At 40.9% G+C, this 19623-nt stretch overlaps 2 protein-coding genes across 2 annotated transcripts; both read left to right on the plus strand.

Moving 5' to 3' along the window:
* Positions 1-3153: 3153 nt before the first annotated feature.
* LOC307029718 (trace amine-associated receptor 13c-like) lies at positions 3154-7067 on the plus strand (the record flags this gene model as incomplete). The annotated part of the gene is made up of 2 exons (XM_079665799.1): positions 3154-3311; positions 6248-7067. The coding sequence occupies 2 exons, from the start codon at positions 3154-3156 to the stop codon at positions 7065-7067; spliced, it is 978 nt and encodes a 325-aa protein (XP_079521925.1).
* A 6610-nt stretch (positions 7068-13677) lies between these two features.
* Positions 13678-17665, plus strand: LOC307029719 (trace amine-associated receptor 13c-like; the record flags this gene model as incomplete). Its single annotated transcript, XM_079665800.1, has 2 exons — positions 13678-13835; positions 16846-17665. 2 exons carry the CDS (start codon positions 13678-13680, stop codon positions 17663-17665), a joined length of 978 nt encoding a protein of 325 aa, XP_079521926.1.
* Between the last annotated feature and the right edge of the window lie 1958 nt (positions 17666-19623).

Consider the following 19623-nt stretch of genomic DNA (forward strand, 5'->3'; position numbering starts at 1 on the left):
AGTGTGACAGTTGTCCTGTCATGTTTGGGTTGTGAACTTTCATTAAAATGGTTTACAGTAATTATTTAAGTTAATTGAAGTAATTGTTTATGCTTTAATTTGCGATTTTTGGCACCTGGTGATTATATATATTGTGGTGATTGACATAATTCACCCACGGAACTATGGGTTGGGGGTATTGTTCCGCACGGACATTTATTTTAACCTTACGTACTGTTTTCCCTCCGGTCTTCTCTTCCCGGTCTTGAAGCTGATAACATGTGCTGTCCTGATGCTTAATAAAGTCTAACTTTTGATACACCGCCTCCGACTCCCGTCTCTCGGCACTACATTGGTGACCCCGACATAAATCTCGTAGAAGTATCCGAGACTGAACCATGGCAAATAATGCAGTTTTTCTCAAACTGCCAGAGATTTTGGGAGACGTCTGCGGCTGCATGTTTCGCACAGACTGAGGCTCAGTTCGCCATCCGCGGAATGACCGATGACGACACACGCTATCTCCACATCGTTTCGGCACTGGGAGACAGCAAGCCTTCCGACCACATGGAGATGATGCCCGACCTGCTAGGTACGGAAGAACCTGACTTTTTGTTAATGGAACTGTTTCTTCGGCGCATGCAGCCGCATGTCCAGACAGCGCTCGCTAGCACGGCTATTATTGAGCCCTGTGCTTTAGCCGAAGAAGCTGACCGGTTCTTCCTGGCCGCCCGGCGTTTTACCCCTGAGTTGCTGGCCCCGACACGCAGTGGCACCTTCTCTGGTAGAGGCACGCCACTTAGCCGAGGCTCCGGGGCCGACGACAGCGACCGACGGCTAACGGCTAACGGCTTACAGCTAACGGCTAACGACGACTAATAGCTAACGGCTAACGACGACGACTAACAGCTAACGACTAGCAGCTAATGGCTAATGACGACTAACAGCTAACGGCTAGCAGCTAACGGCTATCGACATCCATCTGTTAACATCCATCTGTTAACCCTTTTTTCGCCTGAGAGGAGGTTCGACCGTGTCTAGGTCGACCTCGTGTGGATCCTCTCACAGTTTCACCTGCCTGTTTACGACAATGGACAGGACGACCCTTTCAAAGTTTTTGCGGTGTCTGAGAGGAGTTTCGACCATGTCTGGGTCGGCCTCGTGTGGACCCTCTCACAGTTTCACCGCCTCGACGGCGGCGTTGGACGTCACCCACGCTTTCCTCTGCACGTGGGTGGAGCGCTTCGGGACCCCATCTCCCCTCGCCTCGACGGCTGTTTCGGACGTCGCCCACGCTTTCATCGGCACGTGGGTGGCGTGCTTCGGGAGCCCGCCTGGCCTCTCCTATGACCACGGCTCGTCTTCCTCCCGGGAATACTGCTCCTCCCTAACGCCTCACCCTCACCCTCGTTGGGGCCCCTGCCCTCGCCTGCGACCCCCTTACGACGGCCCGTTCAGGGTCATGCGACACAGGGACAGGTGTCCCCGTCCTTCCGTGGCCCGCCCCCCACCCCCCGGTGGGGATCCCTCACCCTCGTTGGGGCCCCTGCCCTCGCCTGCGACCCCCTTCCGACGGCCCGTTCAGGGTCATGCAACACAGGGATAGGTGTCCTCCGTCCTTCCGTGGCCCACACCCCACCCCTCAGTGGGGATGCCCTCGTTTGGGCCCCGGCCCTCGCCTGCGGCCTCGCCCTCCTCGGCCCCTGTGGTGCTTTCTCCCGGACGTGTGTAGTGATTGACATAATTCACGGAACTATGGGTTGGGGGTATTGTTCTGCACGGACATTTATGTTAACCTTACGTACTGTTTTCCCTCCGGTCTTCTCTTCCCGGTCTTGAAGCTGATAACAATGTGTTGTCCTGATGCTTAAAGGTCATGGCCATTTCCACTGATCATAATTCCATTGTTGAGGTATACTAAAATAGAAAAATACTGTGCAATTTTCCAAACTCACATTGGTTTCGCATACAGCATCTCTGTAAAGTATGTGTATTCAGCAGTATTCACTTTCTCCACTAAATGGCTCGCTGCAGCTCCCCCCCATCCCCCCCCCCCCCCCTCCGTGATTTCCTTGTTTAGCGATACACAGCCAAACACAGCCAAACTCAACCTGAACACACACAAAGTCACAGCCGGAATAAAAACAAGAAGTGTAGCTTGATATTGAGTAAGAAAAAGGTTTATAGATTGATAAAAGCCGTGAGAATGGGTCTGCAGAGAGAATTTCGCGCAATCCCAACTGTCTGTTATCAGCCTGCAGCCAGGGAGCAGAAATCAGCTGGGCTGCCTGCACTGAGTGTGTGTGTGGATTGGTCGATTTGGACCAATCAGCGGGGGCTTAACGTAACGGCTCCGCGGACGTAACGTAAAGGCTCCGCGGATGTAACGTAACGGCTCCACGGATTGGCCCATTTAGTTCCGGGTATGTGCTTTCGTAAGCACGTACCCGGAAGAATCAAATGGATGATGACGTCATGATGACGTTTCACCAACGAGGCGTTTTGGAGAGGTATTTTCTGTTTTAGAGTTTTACTCGCTACCGAGTGTACTTTGAGGGTTTTGACTCTGCACACCGTTTACATGCAGAAATGTAATAACCGGAAAAGCATGACATGTGACCTTTAATAAAGTCTAACTTGTACTTTTGATACACCGCCTCCGACTCCCGTTTCTCGGCACTACAATATATACTGTATATATATATATATATTGGGGACAGGTTATATACTTTAAAAAAAAAGATTGTCCATGTAATGTGACCCAATGAATGCAAATGCATGCAGCAATGTGTTACTGCACTGATGAAGCACATTTCAATAGGATTTTAGTGGTCTTATTCATATTTTAGAGGAATATTGGTATGAGAATAAAGGGGAGAGCTGTACTTCACTGCTTATATTTTTGAAAATATTCTATTGTATTATTTTCAACTTCTTCTTATTATATTCTTATTATTATAATTTAATTCTAAAATGAGTCAACCCCATAAAGTATTCTCATTCTGATTCTGGAGAAATCAGCAGGTTAATCCATAAGGTTCAACCCACTGTAAATGTTGGGTTACTTTAGGTTTTTCTTCGTCACAGTGAAAAAGGAGGAGCGAGATAACGGTGAGTCTTTATGACAGAGAGTTCGGGTCACAGAGCTGCCTCTCGTCTGGTTTGTCTCTGAGGATGGAGACTGAACTCTGCTTCCCACACCTCCTCAACTCCTCCTGCAGGAGGCCTCTGCAGCACCGAGCCTTCATCTTCATTTACAGCCTGCTGGCGTGCATCTCCGTGCTCACCGTGGCTCTAAACCTGCTGGTCATCATCTCTATCTCACACTTCAGGCATGACCATTTACTAACAAGCGTCACCTAGAATGTTTAATGTCTGTACTTGCATGTCTCTGCACTTTATTTTACAGGAGTTGCCCTTTGCACAATAGAGATATTTCTTACAGTAAGACATTCACATAATTGCATTCAGCATTAAACGTACTTGCTAGAAATGTTCCTACTATGACTAATAACTCTGCAAACGTCTTTGATTATTGATAGTAATGTTGGAAGCTGCTGCGTGCTCTTTGACTTTCCTCCTCACACAGAACATAATAACTAGTACATACTGTGTAAAATTAATGCACATCTTTGTATGTGTCCTTTCTCGTACATACTTTAAAAGTTAGCAAATTCCTAAAAATAGTTTGCAGATTTCTGCACAATGCTGCCACTTTTAAACCGGCACAGCTTCCACTTGTAAATTCCGCGATACTGCACTTTTTTGTACAATAATTAGTAATATTCTTATTGTATTTTTTTTAATGCATATTGCACAAAAGCTAGTGTGGTTGTTTGCAATTTTCATTTTAAGTCCTAGGCTCCTCCAACAATGAAACATATACTTACGACATGGATAAATAGGAAGTAAAATAGTGCAAAAAGAAGAATACAATGGTGCAGTAAAATGAAGGATCTAGCAATCTTTGTACATCTTAGACGGAATATGATAAACCAGAATGTTAAATGTTAAACATTTTAAATGTACAGTAGAATACAAATACAACTGTAATGAAATATATACATATATAAACATGTTTAGCATTTTATTAGTACTCTTACTGCTATAACTTATAACTCTGCAACCATCAAAATCAATGATATCAATGTTGGAAGCTGCTGCATAATATTTGACTGTACTTCTTTAAAATATACAAACTGGTACTAAGTATATTTACATTAATGCTTGTGATGCCTTTGAGTCATTCCTTACACTCCATGTATGTAAAGAGCCTTTGAGAATTAGGAAAAGCGCTATACAAATCCCATGTTTTATTATTAATATTATTATTATTATTATTATTATTATTATTATTATTATTATTATTATTATTATTATTATACTGGACATTTTGCAAGTTCTTAATTTGTTCTGCACAATGCTTTAAAAACTGCACAGCTCTTCCACTTTTGAAGTCGGCTCTAATGCCCTTTTGAGTCTCAGAAATGTGTCGTTTTCTTATTGTATTTTCAATGGTTGTATATTTATATCTCTTGTAAACTGTCTTTTTAGTTTAAGATGTAGAGGTTTAATTGTGTTATTGTGTTATGCACAAAAGCAGCTGTTATCTGAAGTCCTGGGCTCCTCCAACTATGCAACCTGCTTTATACTTAAGACATAAAAAAACAAGAAGTAAAATAGTGCCATTAAAAAGTATGCAATTGATACAATAAATAAGTAAGATATGTACAGGTTTGATAGATAAGACAGAGAATGTAAAATAAAATACTGTACAGTAGAAACAAATCTGTAATCATATTTAAATATGTGTCTATAGAATAATCTGAGATGAAATACTTCTTTACTGTTAGAATAGTTTTAGGAATACATTTTATAATACTTTTATATTTGCTCTTAATTTACCACCAAAAATACAAAAGTATGTTTAATATTACCTGTCAGTTTGACAGTTTTAGGAAAAGTTTGCATAATATTTCTAGATGTACTTAATGAGTTTATGTATGTACTGTTTGTGTAATAATACCTGGCATTAAAATCAAATTTCATTTATACTGTTTATCCCGATATACATTTCTCTGAGAGGGCTTTACACCGTGTACAGATACTAAATATAAATGATAGATTAAAATACAATATAATAAAATCACATTAACATATATTTGGTATAATTAATTCTGATTATGTTACAAATATATGCTTTATACATTTGATTGCAGTAAACATCTTAATCAATCAACAAAATGTTACATTGCTATATTAAGATGTTTACAGCAATCAAATCAGAGTTTATTTATATAGCCCAATAATGTGTCAGTGGGCTTTACAGATTAACAAACATAGATGACAATGTACGATATAGAAATAAAAGAAAACTGTAAGAAACATGATAAGAACGTGAATTACAAATAATATAATAATAACAAAAAGACAGTAAAAATACAGATTCAAGGCTTTTATTGCCATGTGTACATAGTAGCTACAGTGTAGTTATGACAATGACATTCTTAGGTCACAGGCTCCTCCAACAGTGCAACACAATAACACAGATACTAGTGTAAATCAAATCAAATATAATATAATAGAAGTAAACAATAAACACTAAAGCAACTAAATAAAATACCATGAAATGTAGGACTCAGGAAGTCATGACTTTTTTGTGTATTTAACAGAATAATGTAATATATGTTCACTGGTGATATTCTTCCTCTCCAGTCAGCTGCGGGCCAATTAAAAGTAGGACACAGGCCGCATTTGGCCCCCGGGCCGTAGTTTGGACACCCCCGATGTAAAGATATATATTTGGTATAATACATTCTGATTATGTTACTGAGTCCAGTCACATTGCTTTATTAAAATGTAATCAAATCGAAGTTTTGTGTACAATATAGAAATGTTAAGAAAATTACAAGTAACATGATAAAAACGTGAAATACAAATAAACATACAATTCAACAAAAAGACATTAAAAATACAAAAAGCAATTAAATTAAATACCATGAAATGTAGGACTCAGGAGGATAAAACCTAAGGTAATCTGAATGCAAGTGGACCTATTTTGTGTATTAGATAGATAGATAGATATATATTAATAGATAGATGAATAGATATATTGATAGATAGATAGATAGATATATATATTAATAGATAGATGAATAGATATATTGATAGATAGATAGATAGATAGATAGATTGATAGATAGATAGATTGATACTTTATTAATAATGTAATATGTTAATGTTCACTGTTGATATCCTTCCTCTCCAGGCAGCTGCACACCCCCACCAACGTCCTCCTCCTCTCTCTGGCCGTCTCAGACCTCCTGGTCGGCCTCTTCATGATGCCGCTTCAGATCATGCTCCTGACGGGCTGCTGGGATCTCGGGAGCTTGATATGTGGAATGTTCTCCTACACCTCCTTTATCCTCACCTCTGCCTCGGTGGGAAACATGGTGCTCATATCCATCGACCGACACATGGCCATCTGCGACCCCCTGAGTTACCCCACTAAAGTCACTCAGACGAGGGTCAAACTGTGTGTGTGTCTGTGTTGGGCCTCCTCTGTTTTCTACAATGGCGTGATACTCATTGACTTTCTAAAACACCCGAATATATACAGTTCCTGCTATGGAGACTGTGTAGTCATGATTAACTTCATCACAGGGTCCGTGGATGTCATGTTGACGTTTGTCGGCCCCATTTCTGTCATCGTAGTCCTTTATATGAGGGTCTTTGTGGTGGCTTTGACTCAGGCTCGAGCCATGCGCTCTCATATTTCAGGCGTCACAATCCAGAGTTCGATCAAGGCCACTGCCAAGAAGTCAGAAAGAAAAGCAGCCAGGACTCTTGGCATTGTCATAGTAGTGTTTTTAATTTGTTTCTGTCCTTATTTTTACCCCTCTCTTGCGGGACAAGACTTGATAACCGGCGTTGAGTTTTCAACGTTTGGGATCTGGCTTTTGTTTTGTAATTCCTGTGTGAATCCACTGGTGTACGCTCTCTTCTACCCCTGGTTTAGGAGGTCTGTTAAACTCATTGTGACTCTTCAGATACTGCAGCCTGGCTCCTGTGACGCCAACGTGCTGTAGAGGAGAGCTGTTCTTATTGAATTATTCTATCTTATATATTTGAAAGTATTAATTAAAAAGTTGATTAATTAAAAAGTTAATTCATTAAAGCGGCGTAGGCCCACAGCTGTGACAACTCAACAATCAGGACTAGTGTCCATTTTAGGCAGCTCTTTCCTGGAGCGTCAGCTTCAGCACCTGACAGACGAAGAGAAAGGAGTCCTGCGGGAGTCACGAGGGAGGTAAAGAGGAGGCAAATCCAACTTTGATTGAGCTAGGTATCGCTGGTGTTTTTTAGCCCCTCATGCTATAATCATGTGTATTTTCTCCATTCCCTTTTATGTGTCCTCTCGCAATTATTACTGGCCCCGTGTATCTCCTAATCGATATAACTGGCCTGCTCTTGTCTATCCCACATTATCCTCTGAGATCCAACATCTAGTTTCAGGTGGCCTGTGGAACTGCCAGTCAGCTGTTCCTAAGGCTGACTTCATCTCTGGCTACGCTTCCCTGCAGTCTCTGGATTTCCTTGCTCTCACGGAGACCTGGATTACTCCATCCAACACATCCACCCCAGCAGCTCTCTCCACAGCATATTCCTTCACACATACACCCAGATCCTCTGGCAGAGGAGGTGGCACTGGTCTCCTGCTCTATCCCAAATGGAGCTTTTCCCTCTTCAAGCTACCTAACTTCACTCCTTCCACCTTTGAATTCCATGCCGTCACAGTAACCCATCCTATACAATTAACCATTGTTGTTCTCTACCGTCCACCGGGAACCTTGGGGGACTTCTTGGAGGAATTAGATAATCTCCTCTCACACATCCCAGAAACTGGCCCTCTCACTGTACTTCTCAGAGACTTCAACTTCCAGACAGGGAAGATATCTGAACTAACCACCTTTGCTTTCTCACTGTCTCCATCCCCACCAACTCATAAAGCTGGCAATGTCCTCGATCTCATATTCTCAATATTCTCGCGCTGTCTTTAAACAACTCTCGTGTTAACTCCATCAAAACAACCTTCTGGATCCGCACCAGTCTGGTTTCAAGGTAGGTCACTCAACAGAAACTGCTCTCCTTGCTGTCTCTGAGGAACTGCACACGGCTAAAGCAGCCTCCCTCTCCTCTGTCATCATCCTTTTGGACCTGTCTGCTGCATTCGACACGTTGAACCATCAGATACTCCTTCGCACTCTCCAAGAACTTGGAGTTTCAGGCTCTGCACTTTCCCTCCTCACCTCATACCTCAAAGACCACACCTACAGGGTAACTTGGAGAGGGTCCGAGTCCGACCCTTGTCAATTAATTACAGGGGTCCCTCAGGGCTCTGTTCTTGGTCCCCTCCTCTTCTCTCTGTACACAAACTCGCTCGAATCTGTCATTAGCCCGCATGGTTTTTCATACCACTGCTACGCTGATGACACCCAACTAATTCTGTCCTTTCCCCGCTCAGAGACCCAGGTCGTCGCACGCATCTCTGCTTGTCTAGCGGACATTTCTCAGTGGATGTCTGCTCACCACGTCAAGCTCAACCTTGACAAGACTGAACTGCTTTTCCTTCCGGGAAAAAATGGTCCCACTCTTGACCTAACAATCAACATCGGCACCTCTATTGTTTCCCCGACTCTGCAAGGAGTCTAGGTGTGACCCTAGATAACAACCTGTCCTTCACTGCAAACACCACTGTTACAACCCGCTGCTGCAGATACACTCTTTACAAGATCAGGAGGATACGTCCCCTCCTGACCCAGAAAGCGACGCAACTTCTGGTCCAGGCCCTCGTCATCTCACGCCTTGACTACTGCAACTCCCTCCTGGCTGGTCTACATGCATGTGCCATCCGACCTCTGCAGCTCATCCAGAATGCAGCAGCTCGTCCGGTCTTCAACCTTCCAAAATGTTCCCACACCTTGCCGCTCCTCCACTCACTTCACTGGCTTCCAGTAACTGCTAGAATCCACTTCAAGATACTGGTACTTGCGTACCATGCTGCGAATGGATCTGGCCCTTCCTACATCCAGGACATGGTTAAACCGTACACCCCAGCACGTGCACTCCGCTCTGCATCAGCAAAACGGCTCGCTGCACCCGGAGGGGGACCCAAGTTCCCACCAGCCAAAACACGTGGGTTTGCTATCCTGGCTCCAAAATGGTGGAATGAGCTCCTCATTGAAATCAGGACAGCAGAAAGCTTACACATCTTCCGGCGCAGACTGAAAACTCATCTCTTTCGACTCCACTTCGAGCGATATAATTACTAACAAAGCACTTATATACTAATAAAGGACTGGCTTATCTAAAGCTAGTTGAGTAGCACTTGAAATGTTATGGCTCTATGAAACCTGATGTATTTGTGTCTTCTTGGTCGAATGCACTTATTGTAAGTCGCTTTGGATAAAAGCGTCAGCTAAATGCAATGTAATGTAATGTAACAATGGTTTGCATACATTCCCAGCATTCAAATAATATGTTATTCTTGTTTTAAGAGTGCATTTACTCACAAAACTTAATTTAAATATTTAAGAGTCTTATGATATGACGAAAAATGTTAAGCTTGTTCATCTTTCATTAATCTAATGGACTTTCTCATACATCCTAATATATATAATGTCTGCTATGGAGAGTGTACTTACCCCTGGTTTAGGAGGTCTGTTAATTCAGATACTGCAGCCTGGCTCGTTTAACGCTGTACAGAAGAGAGTTTGGTTTAAAGATTGTTTTTAATCCTAATTGCTGGAGAAATAATGGAGAGATTTGATAAAAAAACAAAACACTTTGCAGCACTCATTCATCTATGTTGTAGCACAATAAATACCATATGAATAAAGAAAGAGAAAATAAAAACATTGTTTCTGGGGAATAATTCTTAAAATAACTTTGTCAAGAATGTTTTGCTTAAGTGAAAGTAATCACTCACTTTTTCTTTTTAAAATATTCTATATTATATTGAGCTTGTTCAGTAACGAGCATGGTTTGCATGAACTTCATCATTTTGGGGTCAGCCTTTATTGCAACATTAATAGTATACCAGCGGTTTTCAAAGTGTGAGGCGCGCCTCCCCTGGGGGGCGCCAGAGAGCTTCAGGGGAGGCGCAGCGTGAGACACAAAAGAACGAGAAAAAGACGAGTAAAGTGACACTTGCCCACTTGTGGCTGTCTGTGGAGACCGAGTTCCCCCACCTCGCCAAAAAGGCTGTAAAAGTGCTCATTCCCTTCACCTCCACCTACCTGTGTGAGTGCAGGTTTTCCGCATTGACTTTGATCAAAAGCAAGTACCGGTCAAGGCTGCAGCCAGAGGATGATCTGCGTTTATTCCTCTGTGCATCAAAGACGCAGACTCATTGTTCCCACTAAAGTAGGGGTGAGTGTAATAAGGAGGCAAAGTTGACGTTCAGTGTGTTACCGGGAGCATATAAGGATTTATCCACCATGTTGAAAATGTAAAAAAAAAAATGTCTTGAGAACACGGCGTGCGAAAATATACGGGTCGTGCTGCAGCTAGATGTGCCTGTCCTCTGTAAGAAGGTGTCGGCGACTGACATGCAAGGAAGAACGGCTGTCCACAGGCTGTTCCAACTTTAACAACTGTATTAACTTCCAGGGTAGTGAATTGAACATGTAATTGTAATTGGGTGTGTGGTATATTTTCATGCACGGACACGCATGTTCCACAACACACAAACTGAACAACACTCAATTTTCCGATCGCTACCAGCGTCCTTGCGATCTTGTTATAATAACAAGTGCACGTTACTGATGCAATATGGTTGAGACCATTCGGGCTTATTCTAGAAGGGTGCAAGGAATAGTCCAAGTAGTGGGGGAGTTTTATACAATATGTTTAAAACATAAAAATAAAAAGGTTTAAAAAAGTTATTGTTTAATATTTTAAGGAGGTGACGCTACTCAGCCAATCAAATCGGTGCAGTCAGCACGATAGATTCAAACACACACAGAGACACGACAAGAGGAGAGAAACAGTCGGAGTAATTTCAAATGGCGGAAGGTAGACAGCGAAAATAGAGCATTTAATTACATTTTCTCTTACTGGACCTCTTTGAAATGCAATTGAATACCCCTGCATTATAGCAACAACAACAATAATAATAATAATAATAATAACAGCAATAATAATTGGGAGGGGGGGCGCGGCTGTTCTTATGTTCTCTGAGGGGATGCTCACCTACCCACACTTTGAAAACCCCTGTAACTAGAGAATACAATTCCTGAAGAAATTGCTAGTGGGAATGCTTAATGCTGAAAAACTGACACTGAATTGCTATGCTGAAATGTAATGTGTAAGAAGAAATTGAAGAATTTATATTAAAATGATACATGAACACTGGGGGCTTGAATGTTTGATAAGAGAAGAAAATAAAGTAAAAAAGCTTGGAAAAGCAGCAGAATATTTGAACTGCAAACTATCGAACTAACTTGATGGCGAATGATCTGTCGCCATGGCAACGGTATTTGATGACACCCCATAATATGCTTAGATGCGTTGATGGCTGCATCGTTACCAAACCTGTGAAGTTTTGGGCTGTTTGGAGCATTTTCACTGAAGTTATGAGAAAACCGTGTTTCATGGCGAGCATTGGCAACGGCATTTGAAGAAATCTCAAAACTGTCCCGTAGATGTCTTCACGGCTGGACTGTTAGCACACATGTGAAGTTTTAGCACTTTTTGACAATTTTCATAGGAGTAATAGCAATATCGTGTTTTATTGCAAGGGATGCATTGCCATGGCAACAGCTTTTGAGGAAAACTCACTAATGGCACATAGACATGTTGATGGCTGGAGCATTAAATGTCATCTGAAGTCTGGTGGTGTTTTGACCATTTTCATATTAGTTACAACATCTTGTTTTATGGCGAGGGATGCGTTTCCATGGAAAAAGCCTATGGTGAGATCTCAGATTTGGCGTAGAGCTGTTGAGGCATGGAGAGGTGATATACAAGCAAAGTTTGGGGGACGATCGGACCGTGTCCATTGGAGTTACAGCGGCATCGTGTTTTATGTCGAGGGATGCGTCTACATGGAAACGGCATAGATGACACCCCATAATTGACTTAGAGCTGTTGAAGGCAGGACCATTAACCATTATCTGAAGTCTGCTGCTGTTTTATGGCCAGGGATGCATTGCCATAGTAACACCACATTACTTAACATCAGATTTGATGTAGAGCTATGTTAACCATTATCTGAAATCTGATGCTCTGAGCATGTCAGTTGGAGTTATGACATCATCGTGTTCCATGACAAAGGTGTTTATATTTGAGCTAACGACGTGTCCAGAGATCAAAGGTTTCCATGGTGATGTGCAGTAATCAGTGAGAGGAGAGAATTTCCATTGTTCTGAATGAGAGATAAACCTCTTACATGTGAACGTTTTGTTGAAGAACCGTAACAGATATTAGTGAAATTTCAAAGCGTGAAGCATGTCAAGGAACTTGAGCATCTGAAGTGCACTTTTTGTGTACTTTCGGGTTAATAATGTGACCTTTTTGGCAGATTAACTAAAGGTGTGCGGCTGCTGTGGTGGGGAAAGATGAGGCTGAATTTACAATGGGGTTTAATGGAGACATTTTGAACGTTTTTGTCACTTCATGCCCTCAAGAGGCATTTTGTTTAATTATTTTGCTTAATTTATTTTTATTTTTCAAGCTACGAGATGTTTTCCTATATTTCTCATGAAAACGTATATCTCAAGAATGTAGGGTTTGGGAATTATGGCAGGTTTAAAAGAAAATATGAAGGCAAAATTAAATCTGTCCTCCACTCTGGCTGTGACATCACGCACTCTAAAATCTGAAGAAGGCCTCTTTACCAAGGTCTGAACAATGTTTAATATCTCTGAAAGTACGAATCAGATTTAAAAGTTGTGTTACACAAATAATGTCAGAAAGATGTGTAACATTTTAAAGTTGGAATGAGGTTTCTGAGTGAAAGTATGAAGGAGCAGTTAGCAGTTGAAGTTGCATGAAGATTGTTGAAGTCTGAAGAGTTTCTCCATTGACTTCCATGTAAACATTTTTGATGAATTATGGGATGTATCTCTGGAATTATGAAAGTTATGAATGAGAAAAGTAATAGCCATCGATTCCCGACCGAGCTGATCGTTTTGATGTTTGAACGGAGTTTCTGCGATGTGGAATGTGGGAGAAGAAGAGGTGCAAAATAACCCGGCAGAATAATAAAGAATTTCGTGCGTAGGATAACAGATAGTTGAAATGTTGTATCAGCATTCCCACTAAAATATAATAATAATAATTTTTGTTTTTTTAACTTTTACATTTTCCAAAATTAATCATAATCCCTACAAACTGAGCCAAATTATTGAAAAAATAAATTAGGTTACATTCATCATACATTTCATTTAAACATAAATATCAATTCACATTAGTGAAGATACAATAAGATATTGACTGTCTGGTGCAATAGGCTTTTAATGGAGAAATAAAATCAACAGGTTGGTGTTTAATCCATAAGGTTCAACCCACTGTAAATGTTGGGTTACTTTAGGTTTTTCTTCGTCACAGTGAAAAAGGAGGAACGAGATAACGGTGAGTCTTTATGACAGAGAGTTAGGGTCACAGAGCTGCCTCTCGTCTGGTTTCTCTCTGAGGATGGAGACTGAACTCTGCTTCCCACACCTCCTCAACTCCTCCTGCAGAAAGCCTCTGCAGCACAGGGCCTTCATCTTAATTTACAGCCTGCTGGTGTGTATCTCCGTGCTCACCGTGGCTCTAAACCTGCTGGTCATCATCTCTATCTCACACTTCAGGCATGACCATTTACTAACAAGCGTCACCTAGAATGTTTAATGTCTTTACTTGCATGTCTCTGCACTTTATTTTACAGGAGTTGCCCTCTGCACAATAGAGATATTTCTTACATTAAGACATTCACATATATTGCATTCAGCATTAAACGTAGTTGCTAGAAATGTTCCTACTATGACTAATAACTCTGCAAACGTCTTTGATTATTGATAGTAATGTTGGAAGCTGCTGCGTGCTCTTTGACTTTCCTCGTCACACAGAACATAATAACTAGTACATACTGCGTAACATTAATGCACATCTTTGTGTGTGTCCTTTCTCGTACGTACTTTAAAAGTTAGCAAATTCCTAAAAATAGTTTGCAGATTTCGGCACAATGCTGCCACTTTTAAACCGGCACAGCTTCCACTTGTAAATTCCGCGATACTGCACTTTTTTGTACAATAATTAGTAATATTCTTATTGTATTTTTTTTAATGCATATTGCACAAAAGCTAGTGTGGTTGTTTGCAATTTTCATTTTAAGTCCTAGGCTCCTCCAACAATGAAACATATACTTACGACATGGATAAATAGGAAGTAAAATAGTGCAAAAAGAAGAATACAATGGTGCAGTAAAATGAAGGATCTAGCAATCTTTGTACATCTTAGACGGAATATGATAAACCAGAATGTTAAATGTTAAACATTTTAAATGTATAGTAGAATACAAATACAACTGTAATGAAATATATACATATATAAACATGTTTTGCATTTTATTAGTACTCTTACTGCTATAACTTATAACTCTGCAACCGTCAAAATCAATGATATCAATGTTGGAAGCTGCTGCATAATATTTGACTGTACTTCTTTAAAATATACAAACTGGTACTAAGTATATTTACATTAATGCTTGTGATGCCTTTGAGTCATTCCTTACACTCCATGTATGTAAAGAGTCTTTGAGAATTAGGAAAAGCGCTATACAAATCCCATGTTTTATTATTAATATTATTATTATTATTATTATCATTATTATTATTATTATTATTATTATTATTATTATTATTATTATTATTATTATTATTATTATTATTATTATTATTATTATACTGGACATTTTGCAAGTTCTTAATTTTTCTGCACAATGCTTTAAAAACTGCACAGCTCTTCCACTTTTCCAGTCTCAGAAATGTGTCGTGTTCTTATTGTATTTTCAATGGTTGTATATTTATATCTCTTGTAAACTGTCTTTTTAGTTTAAGATGTAGACGTTTAATTGTGTTATTGTGTTATGCACAAAAGCAGCTGTTATCTGAAGTCCTGGGCTCTTCCAACTACTGTATGCAACCTGCTTTATACTTAAGACATAAAAAAACAAGAAGTAAAATAGTGCCATTAAAAAGTATGCAATTGATACAATAAATAAGTAAGATATGTACAGGTTTGATAGATAAGACAGAGAATGTAAAATAAAATACTGTACAGTAGAAACAAATCTGTAATCATATTTAAATATGTGTCTATAGAATAACCTGAGATGAAATACTTCTTTACTGTTAGAATAGTTTTAGGAATACATTTTACAATACTTCAATATTTGCTCTTAATTTACCACCAAAAATAGCAGAGTATGTGTAATATTACCTGTCAGTTTGACAGTTTTAGGAAAAGTTTGCATAATATTTCTAGATGTACTTAATGAGTTTATGTATGTACTGTTTGTGTAATAATACCTGGCATTAAAATCAAATTTCATTTATACTGTTTATCCCGATATACATTTCTCTGAGAGGGCTTTACACCGTGTACAGATACTAAATATAAATGATAGATTAAAATACAATATAATAAAATCACATTAACATATATTTGGTATAATTAATTCTGATTATGTTACAAATATATGCTTTATACATTTGATTGCAGTAAACATCTTAATCAATCAACAAAATGTTACATTGCTATATTAAGATGTTTACTGCAATCAAATCAGAGTTTATTTATATAGCCCAATATTGTGTCAGTGGGCTTTACAGATTAACAAACATAGATGACAATGTACGATATAGAAATAAAAGAAAACTGTAAGAAACATGATAAGAACGTGAATTACAAATAATATAATAATAACAAAAAGACAGTAAAAATACAGATTCAAGGCTTTTATTGCCATGTGTACATAGTAGCTACAGTGTAGTTATGACAATGACATTCTTAGGTCACAGGCTCCTCCAACAGTGCAACACAATAACACAGATACTAGTGTAAATCAAATCAAATATAATAGAAGTAAACAATAAACACTAAAGCAACTAAATAAAATACCATGAAATGTAGGACTCAGGAAGTCATGACTTTTTTGTGTATTTAACAGAATAATGTAATATATGTTCACTGGTGATATTCTTCCTCTCCAGTCAGCTGCGGGCCAATTAAAAGTAGGACACAGGCCACATTTGGCCCCCGGGCCGTAGTTTGGACACCCCCGATGTAAAGATATATATTTGGTATAATACATTCTGATTATGTTACTGAGTCCAGTCACATTGCTTTATTAAAATGTAATCAAATCGAAGTTTTGTGTACAATATAGAAATGTTAAGAAAATTACAAGTAACATGATAAAAACGTGAAATACAAAAATAAACATAACATTCAACAAAAAGACAGTAAAAATACAAAAAGCAATTAAATTAAATACCATGAAATGTAGGACTCAGGAGGATAAAACCTAAGGTAATCTGAATGCAAGTGGACCTATTTTGTGTATTAGATAGATAGATAGATATATATTAATAGATAGATGAATAGATATATTGATAGATAGATAGATAGATATATATATTAATAGATAGATGAATAGATATATTGATAGATAGATAGATAGATAGATAGATTGATAGATAGATGAATAGATATATTGATAGATAGATAGATAGATAGATAGATTGATAGATAGATAGATTGATACTTTATTAATAATGTAATATGTTAATGTTCACTGTTGATATCCTTCCTCTCCAGGCAGCTGCACACCCCCACCAACGTCCTCCTCCTCTCTCTGGCCGTCTCAGACCTCCTGGTCGGCCTCTTCATGATGCCGCTTCAGATCATGCTCCTGACGGGCTGCTGGGATCTCGGGAGCTTGATATGTGGAATGTTCTCCTACACCTCCTTTATCCTCACCTCTGCCTCGGTGGGAAACATGGTGCTCATATCCATCGACCGACACATGGCCATCTGCGACCCCCTGAGTTACCCCACTAAAGTCACTCAGACGAGGGTCAAACTGTGTGTGTGTCTGTGTTGGGCCACCTCTGTTTTCTACAACGGCGTGATACTCATTGACTTTCTAAAACACCCGAATATATACAGTTCCTGCTATGGAGAGTGTGTAGTCATGATTAACTTCATCACAGGGTCCGTGGATGTCATGTTGACGTTTGTCGGCCCCATTTCTGTCATCGTAGTCCTTTATATGAGGGTCTTTGTGGTGGCTTTGACTCAGGCTCGAGCCATGCGCTCTCATATTTCAGGCGTCACAATCCAGAGTTCGATCAAGGCCACTGCCAAGAAGTCGGAAAGAAAAGCAGCCAGGACTCTTGGCATTGTCATAGTGGTGTTTTTAATTTGTTTCTGTCCTTATTTTTACCCCTCTCTTGCGGGACAAGACTTGATAACCGGCGTTGAGTTTTCAACGTTTGGGATCTGGCTTTTGTTTTGTAATTCCTGTGTGAATCCACTGGTGTACGCTCTCTTCTACCCCTGGTTTAGGAGGTCTGTTAAACTCATTGTGACTCTTCAGATACTGCAGCCTGGCTCCTGTGACGCCAACGTGCTGTAGAGGAGAGCTGTTCTTATTGAATTATTCTATCTTATATATTTGAAAGTATTAATTAAAAAGTTGATGAATTAAAAAGTTAATTCATTAAAGCGGCGTAGGCCCACAGCTGTGACAACTCAACAATCAGGACTAGTGTCCATTTTAGGCAGCTCTTTCCTGGAGCGTCAGCTTCAGCGCCTGACAGACGAAGAGAAAGGAGTCCTGCGGGAGTCACGAGGGAGGTAAAGAGGAGGCAAATCCAACTTTGATTGAGCTAGGTATCGCTGGTGTTTTTTAGCCCCTCATGCTATAATCATGTGTATTTTCTCCATTCCCTTTTATGTGTCCTCTCGCAATTATTACTGGCCCCGTGTATCTCCTAATCGATATAACCGGCCTGCTCTTGTCTATCCCACATGCTCCTCTGAGATCCAACATCTAGTTTCAGGTGGCCTGTGGAACTGCCAGTCAGCTGTTCCTAAGGCTGACTTCATCTCTGGCTACGCTTCCCTGCAGTCTCTGGATTTCCTTGCTCTCACTGAGACCTGGATTACTCCATCCAACACATCCACCCCAGCAGCTCTCTCCACAGCATATTCCTTCACACATACACCCAGATCCTCTGGCAGAGGAGGTGGCACTGGTCTCCTGCTCTATCCCAAATGGAGCTTTTCCCTCTTCAAGCTACCCAACTTCACTCCTTCAACCTTTGAATTCCATGCCGTCACAGTAACCCATCCTATACAATTAACCATTGTTGTTCTCTACCGTCCACCGGGAACCTTGGGGGACTTCTTGGAGGAATTAGATAATCTCCTCTCACACATCCCAGAAACTGGCCCTCTCACTGTACTTCTCAGAGACTTCAACTTCCAGACAGGGAAGATATCTGAACTAACCACCTTTGCTTTCTCACTGTCTCCATCCCCACCAACTCATAAAGCTGGCAATGTCCTCGATCTCATATTCTCAATATTCTCGCGCTGTCTTTAAACAACTCTCGTGTTAACTCCATCAAAACAACCTTCTGGATCCGCACCAGTCTGGTTTCAAGGTAGGTCACTCAACAGAAACTGCTCTCCTTGCTGTCTCTGAGGAACTGCACACGGCTAAAGCAGCCTCCCTCTCCTCTGTCATCATCCTTTTGGACCTGTCTGCTGCATTCGACACGTTGAACCATCAGATACTCCTTCGCACTCCCCAAGAACTTGGAGTTTCAGGCTCTGCACTTTCCCTCCTCACCTCATACCTCAAAGACCACACCTACAGGGTAACTTGGAGAGGGTCCGAGTCCGACCCTTGTCAATTAATTACAGGGGTCCCTCAGGGCTCTGTTCTTGGTCCCCTCCTCTTCTCTCTGTACACAAACTCGCTCGAATCTGTCATTAGCCCGCATGGTTTTTCATACCACTGCTACGCTGACGACACCCAACTAATTCTGTCCTTTCCCCGCTCAGAGACCCAGGTCGTCGCACGCTTCTCTGCTTGTCTAGCGGACATTTCTCAGTGGATGTCTGCTCACCACGTCAAGCTCAACCTTGACAAGACTGAACTGCTTTTCCTTCCGGGAAAAAATGGTCCCACTCTTGACCTAACAATCAACATCGGCACCTCTATTGTTTCCCCGACTCTGCAAGGAGTCTAGGTGTGACCCTAGATAACAACCTGTCCTTCACTGCAAACACCACTGTTACAACCCGCTGCTGCAGATACACTCTTTACAAGATCAGGAGGATACGTCCCCTCCTGACCCAGAAAGCGACGCAACTTCTGGTCCAGGCCCTCGTCATCTCACGCCTTGACTACTGCAACTCCCTCCTGGCTGGTCTACCTGCATGTGCCATCCGACCTCTGCAGCTCATCCAGAATGCAGCAGCTCGTCCGGTCTTCAACCTTCCAAAATGTTCCCACACCTTGCCGCTCCTCCACTCACTTCACTGGCTTCCAGTAACTGCTAGAATCCACTTCAAGACACTGGT

This window comes from Notothenia rossii, assembly GCF_949606895.1.
Source record: "Notothenia rossii genome assembly, chromosome: 2".
NCBI classification, from domain to species: Eukaryota; Metazoa; Chordata; class Actinopteri; order Perciformes; family Nototheniidae; genus Notothenia; species Notothenia rossii.